General features: G+C 41.4%; 1 protein-coding gene across 1 annotated transcript in view; it reads left to right on the forward strand.

The window, feature by feature from the left end:
* The first annotated feature begins 9,014 nt into the window (after positions 1-9,014).
* The window catches only part of skap1 (src kinase associated phosphoprotein 1), a 29,480-nt gene continuing 22,192 nt past the window's right edge, over positions 9,015-16,302 (forward strand). Inside the window, exons 1-4 of the mRNA XM_008277779.1 lie at positions 9,015-9,252; positions 10,520-10,625; positions 11,208-11,233; positions 11,458-11,574. Coding sequence (XP_008276001.1) covers positions 9,213-9,252; positions 10,520-10,625; positions 11,208-11,233; positions 11,458-11,574 — 289 coding nt within the window. The 5' untranslated portion in view covers positions 9,015-9,212. The remainder of the gene's footprint in view (positions 9,253-10,519; positions 10,626-11,207; positions 11,234-11,457; positions 11,575-16,302) is intronic.

The following is a 16,302-nucleotide window of genomic DNA, read 5'->3' on the forward strand; positions in this document are numbered from 1 at the left end:
TTACAGGGTATTTTCCAACAATTGTTGAGATGATTTAGCTTAATAAAGTCTATAAAAACGAATTTTATTTCTTGTGTATGTAAAAAGGAGATGCTGATAATCCACATTTAGCCCAATCAAACTTTAAATTTTGATACAGAATTTGTTCCCTCTGTAAAATAAATTTTTGTGTGGCATTCAAACTCCGTTTTCCCTATACATTTACTTCTATTAATACTCTCAAAGTTCCCTTGCATAATGTGACAAGAAGGAATTTTTCACAACACATGGGGTGGCTCCCAGTGACCTTTTCACCTCGAAATACCTCCAGGGGCTCTAAACATGACAACAAACTCCAGGGAGCCAGGTCTCACCCGTGATTTGTTACCCAAATTCTGCTTGGATACAGCTGACACAGGTTGCAAAAGTATTTTACATGATTTAAATCACATTTTCCTGACAAAAAAAGAGAAAAACTAAGCGTATCATTTTACATCTCAGGGCCTCACCTTTAGCCAAACACTTGCTGGACCTGACCACCTAGTTTCCTCTGATGGTAAGGGGGCAGCAGTTTCAATATTTGCACTGGGTGTTGGGTTTGCACACACAGTTTCTGCCCCAGCAGCACTGGCCTGTTGGTGCCCTTTTTTCCCAAAGCTGAGGTTCACACAGAGTTCAGGCACAAATGAATGCAGAATCAATCTGTCAAGACACCAGAGTGGCTCGGAGAAGTAAACTCAGCGGCTCTCATACTTTAGATTTTTGCAGGTATTGCTTTTAATATCGAGACTAATAAAGCTGTAGGACATTTAGGCTATGTTCTAGATTGTGCGAACTTTAATCTCTTCAAGGCCGCTGAAAAACATGTTTTCAGAAAATGGAAATCAGCAATCATTTGAAATATATCTGCATGAGTATGCAGTTCTCTCACAACTATATTAAAAATTAATACACCTCCATGAATAGAAGTTACAGTTGAAATACCATAGAGCCCATTACTGTAAATTAGAAAAGGGCTGAGAGGTTTGTTGCCGTGCACTTCTTTACAAAGCCCAAAGCCTCCTCTTCAGATGAGTCACAAGGCCAAGGACTGGGGAGGCGACAATCGATATGGTGAATAGTGACAGATTCAACAACAAAAAAGGGGACGGTGCAGAAAACAAGTGTGGGACTTCATTCCAGAGGTGTGATCCCTGCCATCTCTGTAGGTAATACCTCAGCGCTCCCAGCGGGCTCTCCATCTGGAGGTGTCAGAGTCGGCGCTGCAGCCAACACCACGGAGACAGATGTTCAGCTGGGGGAGAGGAGGAGGATGTTTTTCACCTTCGGATCAGCGTCTTTGCCTTCTGCCGGAGAATGTAGGACAAGGAGAGAGGAGAGGGGGCGCCGAATGGTTAATGAACACAAAGGGACAAGAAAGAAGATCCCATTATAGCCACAAATAAAATCAGAAAACTCCATCGCTCAAACACCTGACTGCACAAACATGAGGCCTATTAATAGATCCAAGCGGCCTCTTTCCTCTCAGATATCTTACGCATCTTTAGCCGGCTCGCCCCCCCCTCCCTCCGCACTTTGTTTGAGGTCATCCCAGCGCTGTTTGTACCCCATGCTGCTTGCAGTTGTTGCAGGCTCTTTTACAAGTCTATTGCCAGGCTCACTTCCTTGGTTTTCTACCAGTTCCTCTGTCGCATGTCACTCTGCAGGGCCCCCAGGCTTCAAAGGAAAACTAGATACAGTATTCATGGCATAACGGGGGGTTGGTCATCTAAGAGATACCACAGAGGAGTCATTTTTATTGGCAGATGTCAAACACAGCTTTTTGGGTTAACACCACATACAGCACACACTCGAGTGTCGACCAGACGCAGAGTTAATGGAGTGTATGAAAGAAAATTTCCAATAAACTGAGCAATATTTCAAATTGGTTTCTTGACAGCATCCTTACACATTTATAAAAAAAAATCCCACTTTGTCAGTGGCAGAACTGTTAAGTCATGCACTTATTTTCATCATTGCTCTGTGTATTGTGTTTTTTATTTATTTATTTTTTTTTAACTTTCTATTGATTTTTCAAAGGAAAACTAGATACAGAATTTTATCTGGATGAAGTCAAAGAAATGCAACAACTACAAATGGGTAAACTGAATGAAGAAAAAGTGGCTGCAACAATTAGTCCACTGACAGAAGATGAATTATCAACAATTCTGCCAACTGACTAATCTTTTTATTCATTTTGTAAAGCAAAAATTCCAAGCATTTGCTGGCTCAGGCAACGTCAGTGGGAAGATTTCATGTTTTTCTTTGTCAGCCGTGACAGTAAACTGAATATCTTTTGGATTAAACAAGAATATCTGAAGACATCCCCTTGGGTTGTGGGAAATTATAAAATTATCTGACGTCCCCTGCATGTTTGTCTGTCCGTTGCTGTAGGGTTTTTTCTTCATGCTGCTCTCAAAATTGACTTAACTTTGGCATTTCTAAACACAAAACAGTTAATGAACTAACGGAGAAAACATTTAAATTATTCGATAATGAAAATTGCTATTAGTTGTTGGAGTTTAATTTATTTAAAAGAAACAAAAATCACGGATATCCTGGAGATTCAGTGGTGACGTGTTATTCAAGGTGCAAAAATCAGTGGGTTTAAAGTTGAATCACTGGACTAAGATATCCACACCTCGTTTATATTATTCGTTATGATGAGAAAACTAGACTTTTAGCACTTCTTAACAAGGTGAAAGGACACAAAAGAAATCCGAAAATAGTCAGATGTGTGATTTTTATTCAAGATTTTCATCAATATTGATTTGATATTCATGATATTTCAGTGTTATTGTTCGCTGAGGCTTCGTGGAGCGATGCTGCCTGTAGGTATGAATGGCACACTCTCTCCTTCCTTTGTTATGGCACTGGGGCTCTTTATAGCCAAGCCTGGGAGACTCTTGACAACCATCCCCCTCTCCAAGTCAGGCTGTATTGGATCTGGAAGCGCCAGCCGACCTGAAGCTCCCGTCTCCTGGGTCCCCCTGCGACTGCATCCTTTCCCCCACTCCATCAGCATAGTAACTGAGAGAGACAAGTGACTTGGCCAGGGTTAACGTCTTAATACTCCCTGGGATTGCCTCCAGGATCCAAATGGCTACCCCTAATAGTTTTCCTCCTTCGCGTGCCTGTCAGACCGCCATGACTATATGCCGTAAGAAAAACAAGACTAGCTGAGAGGCAGAGTAACGAAGCAGCACAATGAAATAATGAGGGGTGGTGAGGGATAAATAGCGAGAAGGTTTCAGTGTAAAGATGCAGGTCTGAAGTGATGCCCGCTGCCCAGCCGCCGGAGTGCCAGCGCCTGATACTTTGCATGGAGAGCCTGTACACTTGAAATTAAACCAGCTCCTTCCTCTGGAGCCCAGGAGGGGGGGAAACCAGAACTCAATCAGTGTCACGTCACATGGTTCAAAGCGGCCAATTCGATGCTGCCAGGGGCTTGAGAAATGCAAGGTGACAGTTCATTTTACCAGTGACAGTGTGTCGGTCTCGCTTGCTGCTTCCCCAGTCAATTCCCAGCGAGCAGTGAAGGTTGAGTGTTGCTGGAGACAGACAGCGGCTACCCCCCACCACCACCTCCTCCTCCGTCCTCACCACCACCGCTCTCTCATCGACCCTGCTCTGCTTTGTATTCCAATTAACTGGACAGAGGGAGAGGCGGCAGTGTGCAGGATCACAAGCAAAGGCTGACACATTCTTCTGGCGTCCTTCCAGTCTCTCAATCCCACCAGTATCAATAGTGCTGCGCTTCCCCTTTTCCCTTCCCTTTTCCCCTCTTCTCGGCTTATGACAAGGGCCAGTTGTTCCAGGGGGGTAATTCATAGATTCTTCTTTAACAACTGCCTCTAGGGACAATGTCTTGGTAATGAAAAATAGGTCCCTCTCACACGTTCATACATCACATGTAATAGAGGTACGTAATCACTCAGTCGAGTCAACGCGCTGCTAGCTGTAACTGCTATCCTTAACAGACACCTCAAATAATGCTGAATTAATATTTTGAAATGGCTCATATATCCTAACATAATACAATTTGAATGATTTTCTATTCAATGCTCTCAGGGCTAACATTGATTCGACTACAAGCTGAGGTAACTCTCCGAGTCAGTCAATGTGAGGGCTGACTGAAGGTTGTAGATTTAGCGCAACACATTTGCTCCTCTGTCTTTTGTGTCCTCAATCTATCATCACTTTTTTTTTCTTTCTTTTTTTTTTAACTTTGCCGCCACCAAAAGCTTCCCCCTGCACTGACATATGTTTGAGCAATGGGTGGGTTGGGAATACAATGATTCTGAGGAAATCCGAAAAGTAAACTACCTCTTTTTATCTCCTCGAGCAACACAAACATTTACAACAGACCCTTAAGAATCGGGCCAAACACCTCTTTTTACGCAGGGTTAGAATATGCTGTTGAATTAGGGCCATATTTGAGCACCAACTTGAGATATTTGCTATTGTGGAAGGTGACAGAGTGATTTATGCCGATGACTTAAACAAATCATAGTTGTATAATTTGCAACTTGAGTCCTGTGTCTATTAATTTTGGGAGAACATTAGATAATTTGGGTTGTAAAACGCAGAACCTCAGCACTCCCGTCTCTAAAATAAAGACAACCAGAGCTTGAAAGACAGGCATGGGTGCTTCGCTATTTGCCCCACTGGTCTGCAAAAGAGTCCCTGCCTATCTGGAGAATGCAATGTGGTGTCTGTGTGTGTGTGTGTGTTCGCAGGACAGGATACACACACTCAAACGCACAGCCTTCATGCCCCGAGGATCCTCCTGACTCTCTCTCTCTTGGCTCTATCAGATCAGAGAGACCCGCTGTCCCTCCCCACACCGCAATGCAAATGAAAAGGAATGCGCTGATAAAAGGCCAGATCCTAGAGATGAGAGGGCAGAAGGAGGACAGGGGCAGCAAATGCTAAAGGGGGAAGAGCCTCTTGGGGAGATGAGAGGTGGCGGAGGAGTCAGTGTTGGTAGTAGCGGGAGATCATAGCCTTGCTCCCCCTCAGCAGCGTTTGATACAGGGCTTTTGTCGCTCTTTCAGCGGCGCATTGTTGGGTGGTGTAATCCCTGTCGGATTACAAAGGGCTTCCCTTTTCATATGGGGCTGACCCAGCAGGCAGGTGGCTGGGGCTCTGTGGAGCTGTCAAGGGGAGGGAACCTCTTTTCCAGGGGAGGGGACCCCAGTTCCTCTTACCTTCACAGGGGCTTTTTGCTGGGAGGCCAGTCAGGCGCAGGTCAACGTGGGGACAATCCTGACATGGGATTCAACTCGCCCTGACCCCGTGGCTTCCTGTAGAGAAGTGACAGGGAAGGAGACCATCATGAGACAGCATTCAACGTGAAGTACATTAAGAAATATTTAAAATATGACAACACAATGAAGGGAAAGTGGTGCCGCTTCTTGTAAACGTGGGAAAATATGTTTTAGTCAGTTGTAAATACACAACAGCGGGTCATTGTTTAGTTAATTTAAGAGGAGAAATATAATGTGCAAATTATGCATGTGAACAAAATGTTAAAATTGGATCAAAATGCTGCGTTAAGACACATTTCTGATTAAAATGCTCCGTAAAACAGCAATTAATGCCGCGTGCGCCTGTGTGTTGTTTCGTAAAGACCTGAAATAATTATCTCCTGATCCTGAACACACATTCTATATTTTAAAAGGCAAGGAAATTATAACATTAGTCCAACAGTGCAAGATCAATAAGACGATAGTGAGGCTATTCCATTAGTAATAAGGCTGCCGCAACTGCCTCTCCTACACATGTCAATTGTGTGTATAAAAGCCGAGTCCAGTCCATCCCATCACCCTCTACTGGTAATCTAAACCGTTCATCCATGCCCTGTCAGATATACTGAGGGACCAATTTACTGATGCTGCATTCGTGTGTTGTCAGAAATATCCCAATTAGTTTTTCAGTTTAAATCAAAGACCCATTAAAGTGGCAGATTAAAAAGTGACAATTCCTGATACCCGGTTTGACAAGATGTGCTATTTACTACTCTGAAGATAATCTTTAATCATTTAAAAATCTGATTTAGTAATTAGGCCTTATATTGTTCAGCGTTTCTAAAATGCCAACTGCATCCCAGCTGATGTTTATTTTCTTATCTGTAAACACAAGACAGCATTATAACAATGGATTTCTATTAGATTTTGTTATTATTTCCTGTGAGACATCACTTGAATGCATAACAACTTTAATTTACAATCACATCGCCTCCTAAACGGTGCGTATCTGATGGAAGCACCTGCACAAAAACAATACAACAAATAAAAACATTTTATAAAACTTTGTTTGAAAAATGCATGAAGCATATAATAAAATAACACTTTAAAACATATCACTAAATATTTTAAAAAGCTGCAAACTCTGATTCCAGATTTTACTACTTCATTATTCAAAACGGCACTTGAAGACTGTATCCATGCAAAAGCCAATGTTAAATAAGTGCTGTTCATGTACAATTGAAAAAATAAAAAATACTTACAGCTTTATTGTGGCTTTAGATCATAAATATATAAAATAAAAATATTCTCAATAACTTTTTTTTTTTTTACCTTTGCTGTAAATATTAGGTAAAACATAGCTAGCATAGACAAAACAACAACTTTACAGCATGACTACATTTGGCAATACGTAATTTATGATCAAAATTAAAATACTATGAAACGCAGTTTAAAAAAGAGCAATTGTGTTTTACGATTTTACAACTTCATTGGGCAAAATGCACAATATGAGCATTTGAATGCAGCAGACGTGCAAAAGTTAAATTAAAATAAGCTTTGCTTATGTTCAATCAAACTAAACCGATTTTAAAAACTGATTTACAGCTTTATTGTCGTTTTAACTCTGATTTATGGTTTTACAACTTCATTACTAGGAGCGCTTGAATGTCGCGCCAATAAAAAAGTCGGAGATAAACCGTGCTCAACCCAGTAAAAATACTACTAAAATCAACATACAGTTTTATGCACCTATAGGGCTTAAAAATATACGATAAAACACTTAAAAACGAATACTTTACATTTACAGTACACATCGTGCATAAACGTTCTTAGTTTATGAAACGTCATCATGACAAAAGAGGTGTGATTTACGATTTTACAACTTCATTAGCCAAGACGTATGTTATGAGCATTTGAATGCAGCACCCACACCAAATTCGGAGACAAATCATTTAGAGTCAAATAAAACCACTTATTCAAGGAGGTTATTTTGTAGCTGAATGTACATAAATATATAAACTTACTCTGAGAAATGTTTGTAGAAGACGAACGTCAGCTGCCTTCAGGGCTCAGTTAGCTTAAACAAGCTAACGCAAGCTAATGCAAAGCTTCCAACTGCGTCACAGGTAAGTCAGCTAGCGGGTTAAGTTAGCCAAATGTACAAACTGTTAGCTTATATTTTACACGGCCAGTGATTATTATACGTTATCTGAATGGTAACTTCGACATTTATACCACACAGGTGCGTTCAGGATGCCTTCACTGTAACCTCGAATATGAGAACAACGATGGTAAGCTACCGTAACCGGGTTAAAGGTTAACAATAACTAGCTAGTTAGCAGCCGATGATAGTTTTAACGCCATGCTAACTAGCCGTGTGACTTTAGCCGTGTTAGGTGACAGTGATGCGGAAGTAACAGTAAGGTAGGTAAAATAAGCCAGCTACTAGGTAAACAAACAAACCGATTAATTAAAATGACTTTTAATGAGGAATATTCTCTCAATTTAGCTATTTTATGGTTTCTTCAGCCCTCTATGACAGTAAACTGAATATGTTTGGCTTGTGAACAAAACATGACATTTGAGGACATTGTCTTGGCCTTTAGGAAGCAGAGATAGATATTTTTTAGTATTTTTTTTGACATTTTACAGACCAGACTGCTAATTGATTTGTCAAGAAAAATAATAAACAGGTTATTCTACAATGGAAAACCATCCCATTTGAAAAACTGGATATATTAAATGTTTGGGATTTGTGCTTAAAAAACACTGGCAGTTATTGAAATAAATATTTGATTGTCTCAATAGACACCTTAATTTTCCATCTGTTGACGTATCAGCTTATTATTGCAGCTTTCATTGACTTCTATGCTCTGTTTAGAAGTTATGCTGAATAATTTCTTCACTTCACCAGCATCTTATATTGTGGCCTGCTGTTTGTCTTTCTACTGCTTTCAGTTTGGTCTGCGGTTTTCCAGGGACCCCGTGTGCACCACTGGGTTCAATTGAAGAATTCTCTTCCTGGGAAATCCCATTTTGCTGACTCGTACTTTTTAAAATAATGTGGTACTTTATTGATCCCTGTGGGGAAATTGTCTGTTTGGTTTTTCCCACTTCGCAGTGAGGTCAGGCTGCAAAAGATCAGCTACATGGCAGCAAATCTAGAGCTGGTAGGGATTCAATATTTTGCTCAGGGACAGTTAAATGGGCTGGATGCTTTCAGGACCTTGTGTTGAAAATTGGAAGGCATGATTAAGGGGAATTTCCATTAGTTACGCCACTCTTAAATGACTAGCATGAAAAGTCTGACAACAGGATACAAAAACCTACTTTTCTTTTTACACATTTCATTATGAAAAAGGTGAACAAGCATAAAAAGAGACCAAAATTACTCATCTTTTTTGACTGTTTGGAGTTACTCATTCTGTGATTCACCAGAAGCTTCTGCACATGTATAATATTTCTTTGTTTTTGCTTGTGTTTCCATATTTATTACAGGCAGTTTTGCTGGACTTCTGTGCTGCTAAAGGCACCCACTGTACAGTAACAGGGCCCCTACTCCAGCTGGTTTTGCGGCAGTGTAAGTCAGACAAAGGGGGTTTTCTCACTGTCAGTCATACCTTCATCAGCCTTGTCTGAGAAACCAGACTGCAGAGGAAGTTGTCATCCGTGCACCTGCTCCACCCCATTTTGTGCAAATCTAGATGCATGCACGGAAGTTTCAGGTTTCAGTGCTAAAGGACACAGGTGGTTAGTCGTCGTGCCAGTTGATCTGTGAGTGTGTGTGCCAGGCTCTGGTTTCTGTCATGGAGCTGTAACAGTATGACAGAGGCTGGATGTTCATAGGTTGCCTCAGGGAATAAAACACAAAGTGTGAAGGGGCAGAAAAAAGACCGATAAGTCAGCGAACTAAAGTGTGTCGTGTTGGACAGGTGAAAGCCAAGGATGGGGACAGTCCCGAACGACATCAGGAGACTATTGGATGGTAATGCCTTTATTTTTTTTTACTGATAATAAGTCTTGCTTTCAACAGCGCAGTTTTATTTGTAAATCCTGTTACTGAAGAATAGCCTAACTGGAAATATAGCGTAAGCAGGGGCGCTTATCACAACAAAATGACATTTAAAATTTACCAGTAGCAGAGTTATGATTCTACTGGTTGTGTACACAGACAGTTAAGAGATCTTGGAAGTGACAGCCTAAAAAATTACAGAGTGTCACATTAACAAAAGCAAACAGTAGAACATAAAAAGCATCATATTTCTCCATTGTTGTCATATACAATAAACGGTTTCCAACATGGCGGTGCCGTGGCATTTACTACATTTGCATGTACTGCCAGGCCAGCAAATGCAGCCTTTGAAAGAACATTTGCATTTGTCAGTACATTTGTGTAATATGGGAGTGAGGACATAAAGAAATTGAATCAGATAAGTGACCTGTTTTGCCTTCATTACCATAAAGATGGGCCTCACATATCTCTATAATGTTACTGTGAGTTGAAATCAAGTTTGCAGTTCAGTTTACTACGAGAGTGAAAGAAAATAATGATCATAACTTCTTTCTTTCTACACTTTTGAAAATGTGATTTCTCTTTTAGAGGTCAAGGACCATCAAGAGTAGCTTTGTATTTTTCAGAAAAGCAATGCAGTGGGGAAATTACAAGCCAGCAATCATTATAGAAATAGCCAACAAACTAGACAAAGGCTGCGATATTTGAAGGAGTATATTTTTATTTATTTGCATCAGTAAGACTTTGCTAAAGTATTCTACTTATTTGCATGTGAACTATGTTTTCAGTACAGGTGATGGACATTGAAACGTAACACTACACTCTTTGTAAAGGAGACACTCTGACAGATAAACCTGGATCACATACAAAGATGTCAAATTATGAAATATGTGCGCAGACACAAGTTGTGGTAAAACTGCAAGATTCTTGCTTTTGAATGCATTGTTTTGCACAGGCGTTCATGTTATTGTGTCCATCTTCTGTAGAAAGATACATTTATGGCATCCGAAATAACACAACAGTTCCTAAACCTTTTTTTGTAAATGTTGTGACACACAGAGAACAGAGTTAACTGTGATCTACAACATCAAGTTATATTTTTGTCTGTGCAAATCCTTCTGCATATTTGTGCGAAACAAACAGTATTCAATTTAAATGCTTTAGACTTTTATTTAGCTTGTGCCCCTGAAAAGTGTTCACGTCACGAAAGTGCTGCTTACATTGTGTTTGTTCTCTTCAGACTGTGAGCTGTTTGTATTTGAGATCCTTCAAGATGAGAACCTGAGTGAAAGTGCTGAAGAGACACGACAAGTCTTACTGAATAACTTCAGGGTCGTCCATGCAAGGTAGGTTTTTAACCCTGTTTAATCAAAGCCACAGAAACCTACTTTACCACTGAAGTGTGTCATTGTAACTCATGACACCATTATCTAACTTTTGCTGTTAATACCACACAAAACCTTTAATTGTTGCTGTAATTGCTTTAAACACAGTTTGCAAAATTACATTTGAAGGAACTCATTTAGCCTAATGGTGTCACCTTCAAGACTTCATTCTTGCTCTTATTTATTATTATTAAAAGTTTTTAAAGATCTCATGGAATAATCTTTTTTTGATTGGGACAATTTAATTTTAATGTGATTTAATTTCCAAGCATGAGGAACAGTCCGTGAACCCAATGAGCGAAACTCTTGCAAGAAGTGTGATGGTTTACTCCGGAAGCCGGTATTGCTTGCACTGCATGACACGAAGCACAAGTCCTGGTGCAAAGAAAATGTGGTTTTGTGGCTTTCTGTGCAGGAAACAAATACTGAATCTTACAGGCAAAGCTGGAGCTGAGCTGTTTAAAAAAGAACAAAACAAAGCACATTAAACCTTGCAGTTCAATGCAAAAGATTTTGATTTGTACTTTTTTTTTAATTTCACAGAAACCCTCAGGAGTTCCCCTTAAGATGTAAGTAAAATGTCTCTTTACAGCCTCCATCAGAAAAGTATCACATACTGTATTTGCAGTTGTTTCAGCTGAGTGGATTTCTGTTTGTACACAATGTACTATGAAAGAACTAAGTGTACAAATTAGGGATTATTATGTCCTCACAGCCTTTTCTTACATGGCTCGCTTTCTGGCATTTGATTTATTTCTCTACTTCCCATAAATGCTCATTTTCACACACTTAGTGGACCTCAGGGACGAAGATGGTTCTGATGACAACCATAGTTCCAGCCTTGGTCGCTCTGCTCCATCAGACGACGCCTCGGTAGCCTCCGACTACCAGGACGATGGCGTCCCAGAGTGTAAGTTAACAATAGTCCTCATTCTGATTCGCTGTGTGTTTGTGTGTGATCTTAGGCTACTTGCGCAATGCAGAGATCTGAGCTCAAAAAGGCCTAATTATAAATGTATTTGTCTGTGCACGGCAAAGCAGCACTAATGGCTTTTTCTTTAAAGCAACACTTGAGAAAAGACACACGAATATGAGCAGGAAAGACAGTACAGTTTCAGCAGGCACAATGGGGTGAAATTTCAACCTAGCAAAGACATGTCTATATTATCCTTATGAACATGTGTTTTCACTGAAAGGCTACAGCGTGCGAAGGATTCTGCACCGACAAAGAAAAAGGTAAAAAGGAGGAGTCAGTGTCACCGAAGACAATGCAGTAGTCCTCGGAGAAAACTACAGTTTTAACACACACCTACACCTCGCCACAGGAAGCGCAGGCGGACCAGTTTGCTGTATATTATTGCTCACCCTCTTAATTTGACAAAACAGACCACATCTGTGAAATTTCCCTCCCTGCTGGCCTCCTGCCTCTCTGCCCGGCTCCTCCTCCTCCTCCTCCTCCTCTCTCCAGTGTGCAGGTAGGCCATCCTGGTGCTGGAGAAAGGAGGGCTGGTGGTTCACAAAGACCTGATTGGTGACCTAGAGCTCCCTCCAGTGGCAGATCCTCCGCCTGCCTCCCACAGTCCACACATACGTGGATGCATAGAGGCGGCCCACACAGAGAGGAGGCTTTGTAGCTGCAGGCTAATGCAATGATTGATTGACCCCGAGCCCCTCTATTCTTTCACAACCGGGTTTGAAATACAACACTGTACCTGAGGGGCCATGTGCGTTCCATCCCTCTCTCCCTTTATCAATCTTTCTTTCTATCTTTCTCTCTCGGACTTGCCTCCCTCCCATTCAGACTTTTTTTGTGTTTCTGACTCTATGTGCCAGCTAATAGCCCTTGACGTGACATGCCGCAGGTGGGCATTATTGACTCTGCTGCCTCAGGTGCCAATCTCCACTCTTTTTTTTTTGTGAGGTGAAGCTGGATTCACGTGGAATTTCCCAGTAAGAAAAAGGAATATTTCCAGTCATTTTACGGCACCGGTAGTTAAAGCCAGCTGGATGGAGTCAATCTCTTTATTTGGAAATGGCTTAATGAACTCTTCTGCCCACAGAAGACTAACTGCCGCTTTTTCTCGGCAACTTCGGAAAAATAGAGGAAACAAATCACGGCAGATGGTGTGGAGAAGATAGACCACAATAAGACAAGACAATGATAATTCATTTTTTGAAATTGTTCATTTCGGAATAAACAAGAGGAGATTTCCTTTGGGAAACAAACAAAATCAAACTATAAAAATGCTTAAAAATTTCCCTTAAGGCTATAATGGTAACACGCCCAACCACAAACTGCGCCGTCTGTTACTGTGGAAAGCGATGGCTGTTAAAGCTCGAACACGGTGTCATGCCATTGTCTATGTTAAATGTGAGAAGTAGCTAATTATGCAGCAAGACCAGAATATTTATATTTTTTTCCTTCTGTTTGCATTTGGCTGTGAATATCTAGAACTAATGCCATTCAACTCTATATAACCACGCAGTCGGATCAATAATCATAACATTTGACTTTGTAAGAGGAATGTACACCTCGCAGTGCTGCGTCTTTTATTGCTGGGAGACTGCGACCATGTTAGCATAGTGAATGGCCTGTGTCCTCACTGAAAGGGCATGCGGAGTTCATAGTTCATTCTCTGTTCACTGCCCTGCCAGCTGAAAGAAATGGCTCACACTTTTCTGCTGGGCGGTCTGTTTCAAGGGAAGAGGGAGTGTTTGTGGAAAATAATGACCTGACCGCTTAATGCAATCAGTGACATTTTAGGAGGAACACTTACCCGTGATGACAATTTGGCTCTATTTAAATTTTCTTTTATTCCTTTTAATGCAAAAAAAAAGAAGAAAAAATCTGCGGAATGCCTTTGTTTTGGAAACGAATGATAATTTTGTGATTTAGACAGTGGCGTTAAAGGTAGAGGTTTCTTTTTTTTCTCTTTTGACTTTAATTGTATCGTTTTATTCAAGCTCACTGTCCACAATAGAGACTTTGTGGCTCGGAGAATGTATTATCTGTGGTAATCGACTGCCTTGCCTTTCGCTGCTCTGTGTTCCCTAACCAGAGAGTGAGTGAGTGTGAAGTCGATGGCTGCTTTTACACGCAGGAGGAGCCTGTGCCGTTTGATTAGATGCGGTGGCCTGTTGTCTTCAGCGGACTGGGTGACACCAGATTTGTAATGGCTGACAGGAACAGATGGAGCCTCCATTGTTAGCCCGGGTGTCTGCATGGTAATGTGAACTGAGTTTCACCCGCCGACCGCACCGGTGACCTGACCGCGCCTGCAGCCTCACCCCAGCTTCGTCTGCCCCCTTCAGCGCCCTCCACCTCGATGCTATTTGGAGCACATTTTCAGGGTTTTTTTTTTTTTTTTATTCCTTTCCACTCCCACAATCACAAACGCTCTGCCATTCCACTACATTATGCAAACAAATATAGGCACAAAATTTCCCCCTCTGGCATGCAAAATGTCTTTAACACGCACATGCCCTCACACACACACAGACACACACACACACAAATAGACCCCGGGAGACAGCTGGAGATGTGGGGCTTTTAGCCCTGTCATGCTGTTTGCAGGTCAAGTTTACGAAGTCAGAATGGCCTGTTTGTTTTTCTTTGATTGGGGAGCACTGCTGGGCGCTCTGGGATGTTTGCTGGGAAGCTGCAGCGATGACGGAGCACTGCAGGAAGAGCTTTGTTTCAGGAGGCGCGCAGAAAAGATGGCGCATTCGATACGTCTCCCTCTTCTTCTTTGTGATCAGAATGATTCTATTATGAGCTACCATATAGTCTGTATTTACTCAGGTGTAGCTGTAGGCCCTTAGGATTTAATCTCAAAACTTAGATTCCATGCCCGTTTTATTTGATTCTGATATTTACCTTTTTTATGAAATAATTTGACATCCATTATATTAATTTACCATCTAATTTGACATATTCTGTACACCTTTAAATTAGTTACAGATCATTTAATTTACCATGTAGGCATTCAGGAATATCACTGTTTATTGAATCGTTTACTTTCTAAATTATTATTTCTTTCTTTAAAGTGTATCAAAATAACAGGGAAAATTACAGTTTTCTAAAGTTCAAATACCAAAGATTTCAAGTTTTGTGTCACATCAGACAAAGAAAAGCAGTACATCCTTCCAGTGGATGTTCAGCTCTTTGATGTAAACAATTCTATACTTGCAGATTAATTTTTTCCTGCAATCGACAAATCGATTAATTGACTTATAGGCTCTGCTCTAAAGACAGGTGTGTCCTGATGTGTAGGCTGATGTAAACAATGCAGGAATGCGACTCCTGTCAGCGATCACTGTGCTGGCCCAATTTCCTCAACCAATTACTGGCAATTGAATGCAGTAGGATAACCAATTTGAAGTTATGTCTAGCTGTTGCCTATTTCTCATTTGAATATGAGGAGCCAATGCACAGTAACAACATTATTACACAGGGCTTGTAAATAGAATATTAAATCTAAAGTCTGTCATTTTGGCTGAAGCTGGTAGAAGCTATATAAAGTGAAGTGTTTTTGAGAGTGCATGCCCGGGTCTCTTGGCTGGTGAAACAGAAAGAAAAAAAAAAATGATGCCAGCTGACGGATTGATGCTCCATTAGGGGGTTAATCAGCAATGTTTAATTTGCCAACTGGCCCTTGTTTGTGTTTGGAGTCAAATGAAGTCATGGAGAAAGAGGAAGTTTGTTGGTGAATCACAGAGGAGCAAACACGGACAAATGTTGAAACTGAATGAAGTTATTATTCCAGTTACGCTGCTTTTTTTAGCGCAGCACCTGGACAGTATTTGGGATCTGCACAGATGACCTCCTTGCAGGTCTGTTGGCCTGTAGTCGTGCTGTCTGCCCACTTACTGAACTTTTAACCTTTGGCCTCTTGCTTGGCCAACCTGTGACCCGTCTGCACTCAGTCCAGAGTCTCGTTGAACGATCAGCCTCGCTGTCACAAAACAGCCATCAGTCACAAAGTTTCTTTGGACTTGCTGATGGCTTCTACTGTATCTATCCGTCAGAATATCTGCCTGGAGATTCATTTTTCACCGCATTCATCGGTGTATGGATTTTGTGACATTTGGATAGCGGCTGCTCGTTTGCAAGGAAGCGAGGAATATGTTAATGACCTCCACTCTTCCTCATTCTCCTTCACTCTCCTCTCCTCCCTCACTTGCTGTCTGTGTGCTTTTCTAGAAAGACACACACATTACGAGGCAGGAGCAGGCTCTGTGCATTGCTGCGACTGCTCGCCATCAGGGTTCAAAAGTTCACTCTATTCCCCTAGGGCTACTGTGCTGCTGCAGATGCTGATAGTCTTTTCTTTCTCCCTCTCTCCTGGCTGCCTTTCTTTCCCTCTCTCCCTCGCTGTTTACACTATTAATCTTGTACACTCTCTCTCACACACTCACTCACACAGCCTGGCAAGAAGAGAGCGGCTTGAAGGGGGGATTTGGACGTATTTAACCGAAGGGCATCCATCACTCTCATCTCCGGCTTCACCCCCACCAAAAGCCACACCGCGTAGTTTTTGCATCCTCCTGGTTTTCGTAAAGCCCTCTGATGCAGCTCTCCCCTCATTTGCTTTGTTTTATTGTTGCGCCGCATATAATTACATCCCTCCGTTGCCTC

Source organism: Stegastes partitus, unplaced genomic scaffold, assembly GCF_000690725.1.
Source record: "Stegastes partitus isolate 25-593 unplaced genomic scaffold, Stegastes_partitus-1.0.2 Scaffold107, whole genome shotgun sequence".
In the NCBI taxonomy this organism is placed as follows: domain Eukaryota; kingdom Metazoa; phylum Chordata; class Actinopteri; family Pomacentridae; genus Stegastes; species Stegastes partitus.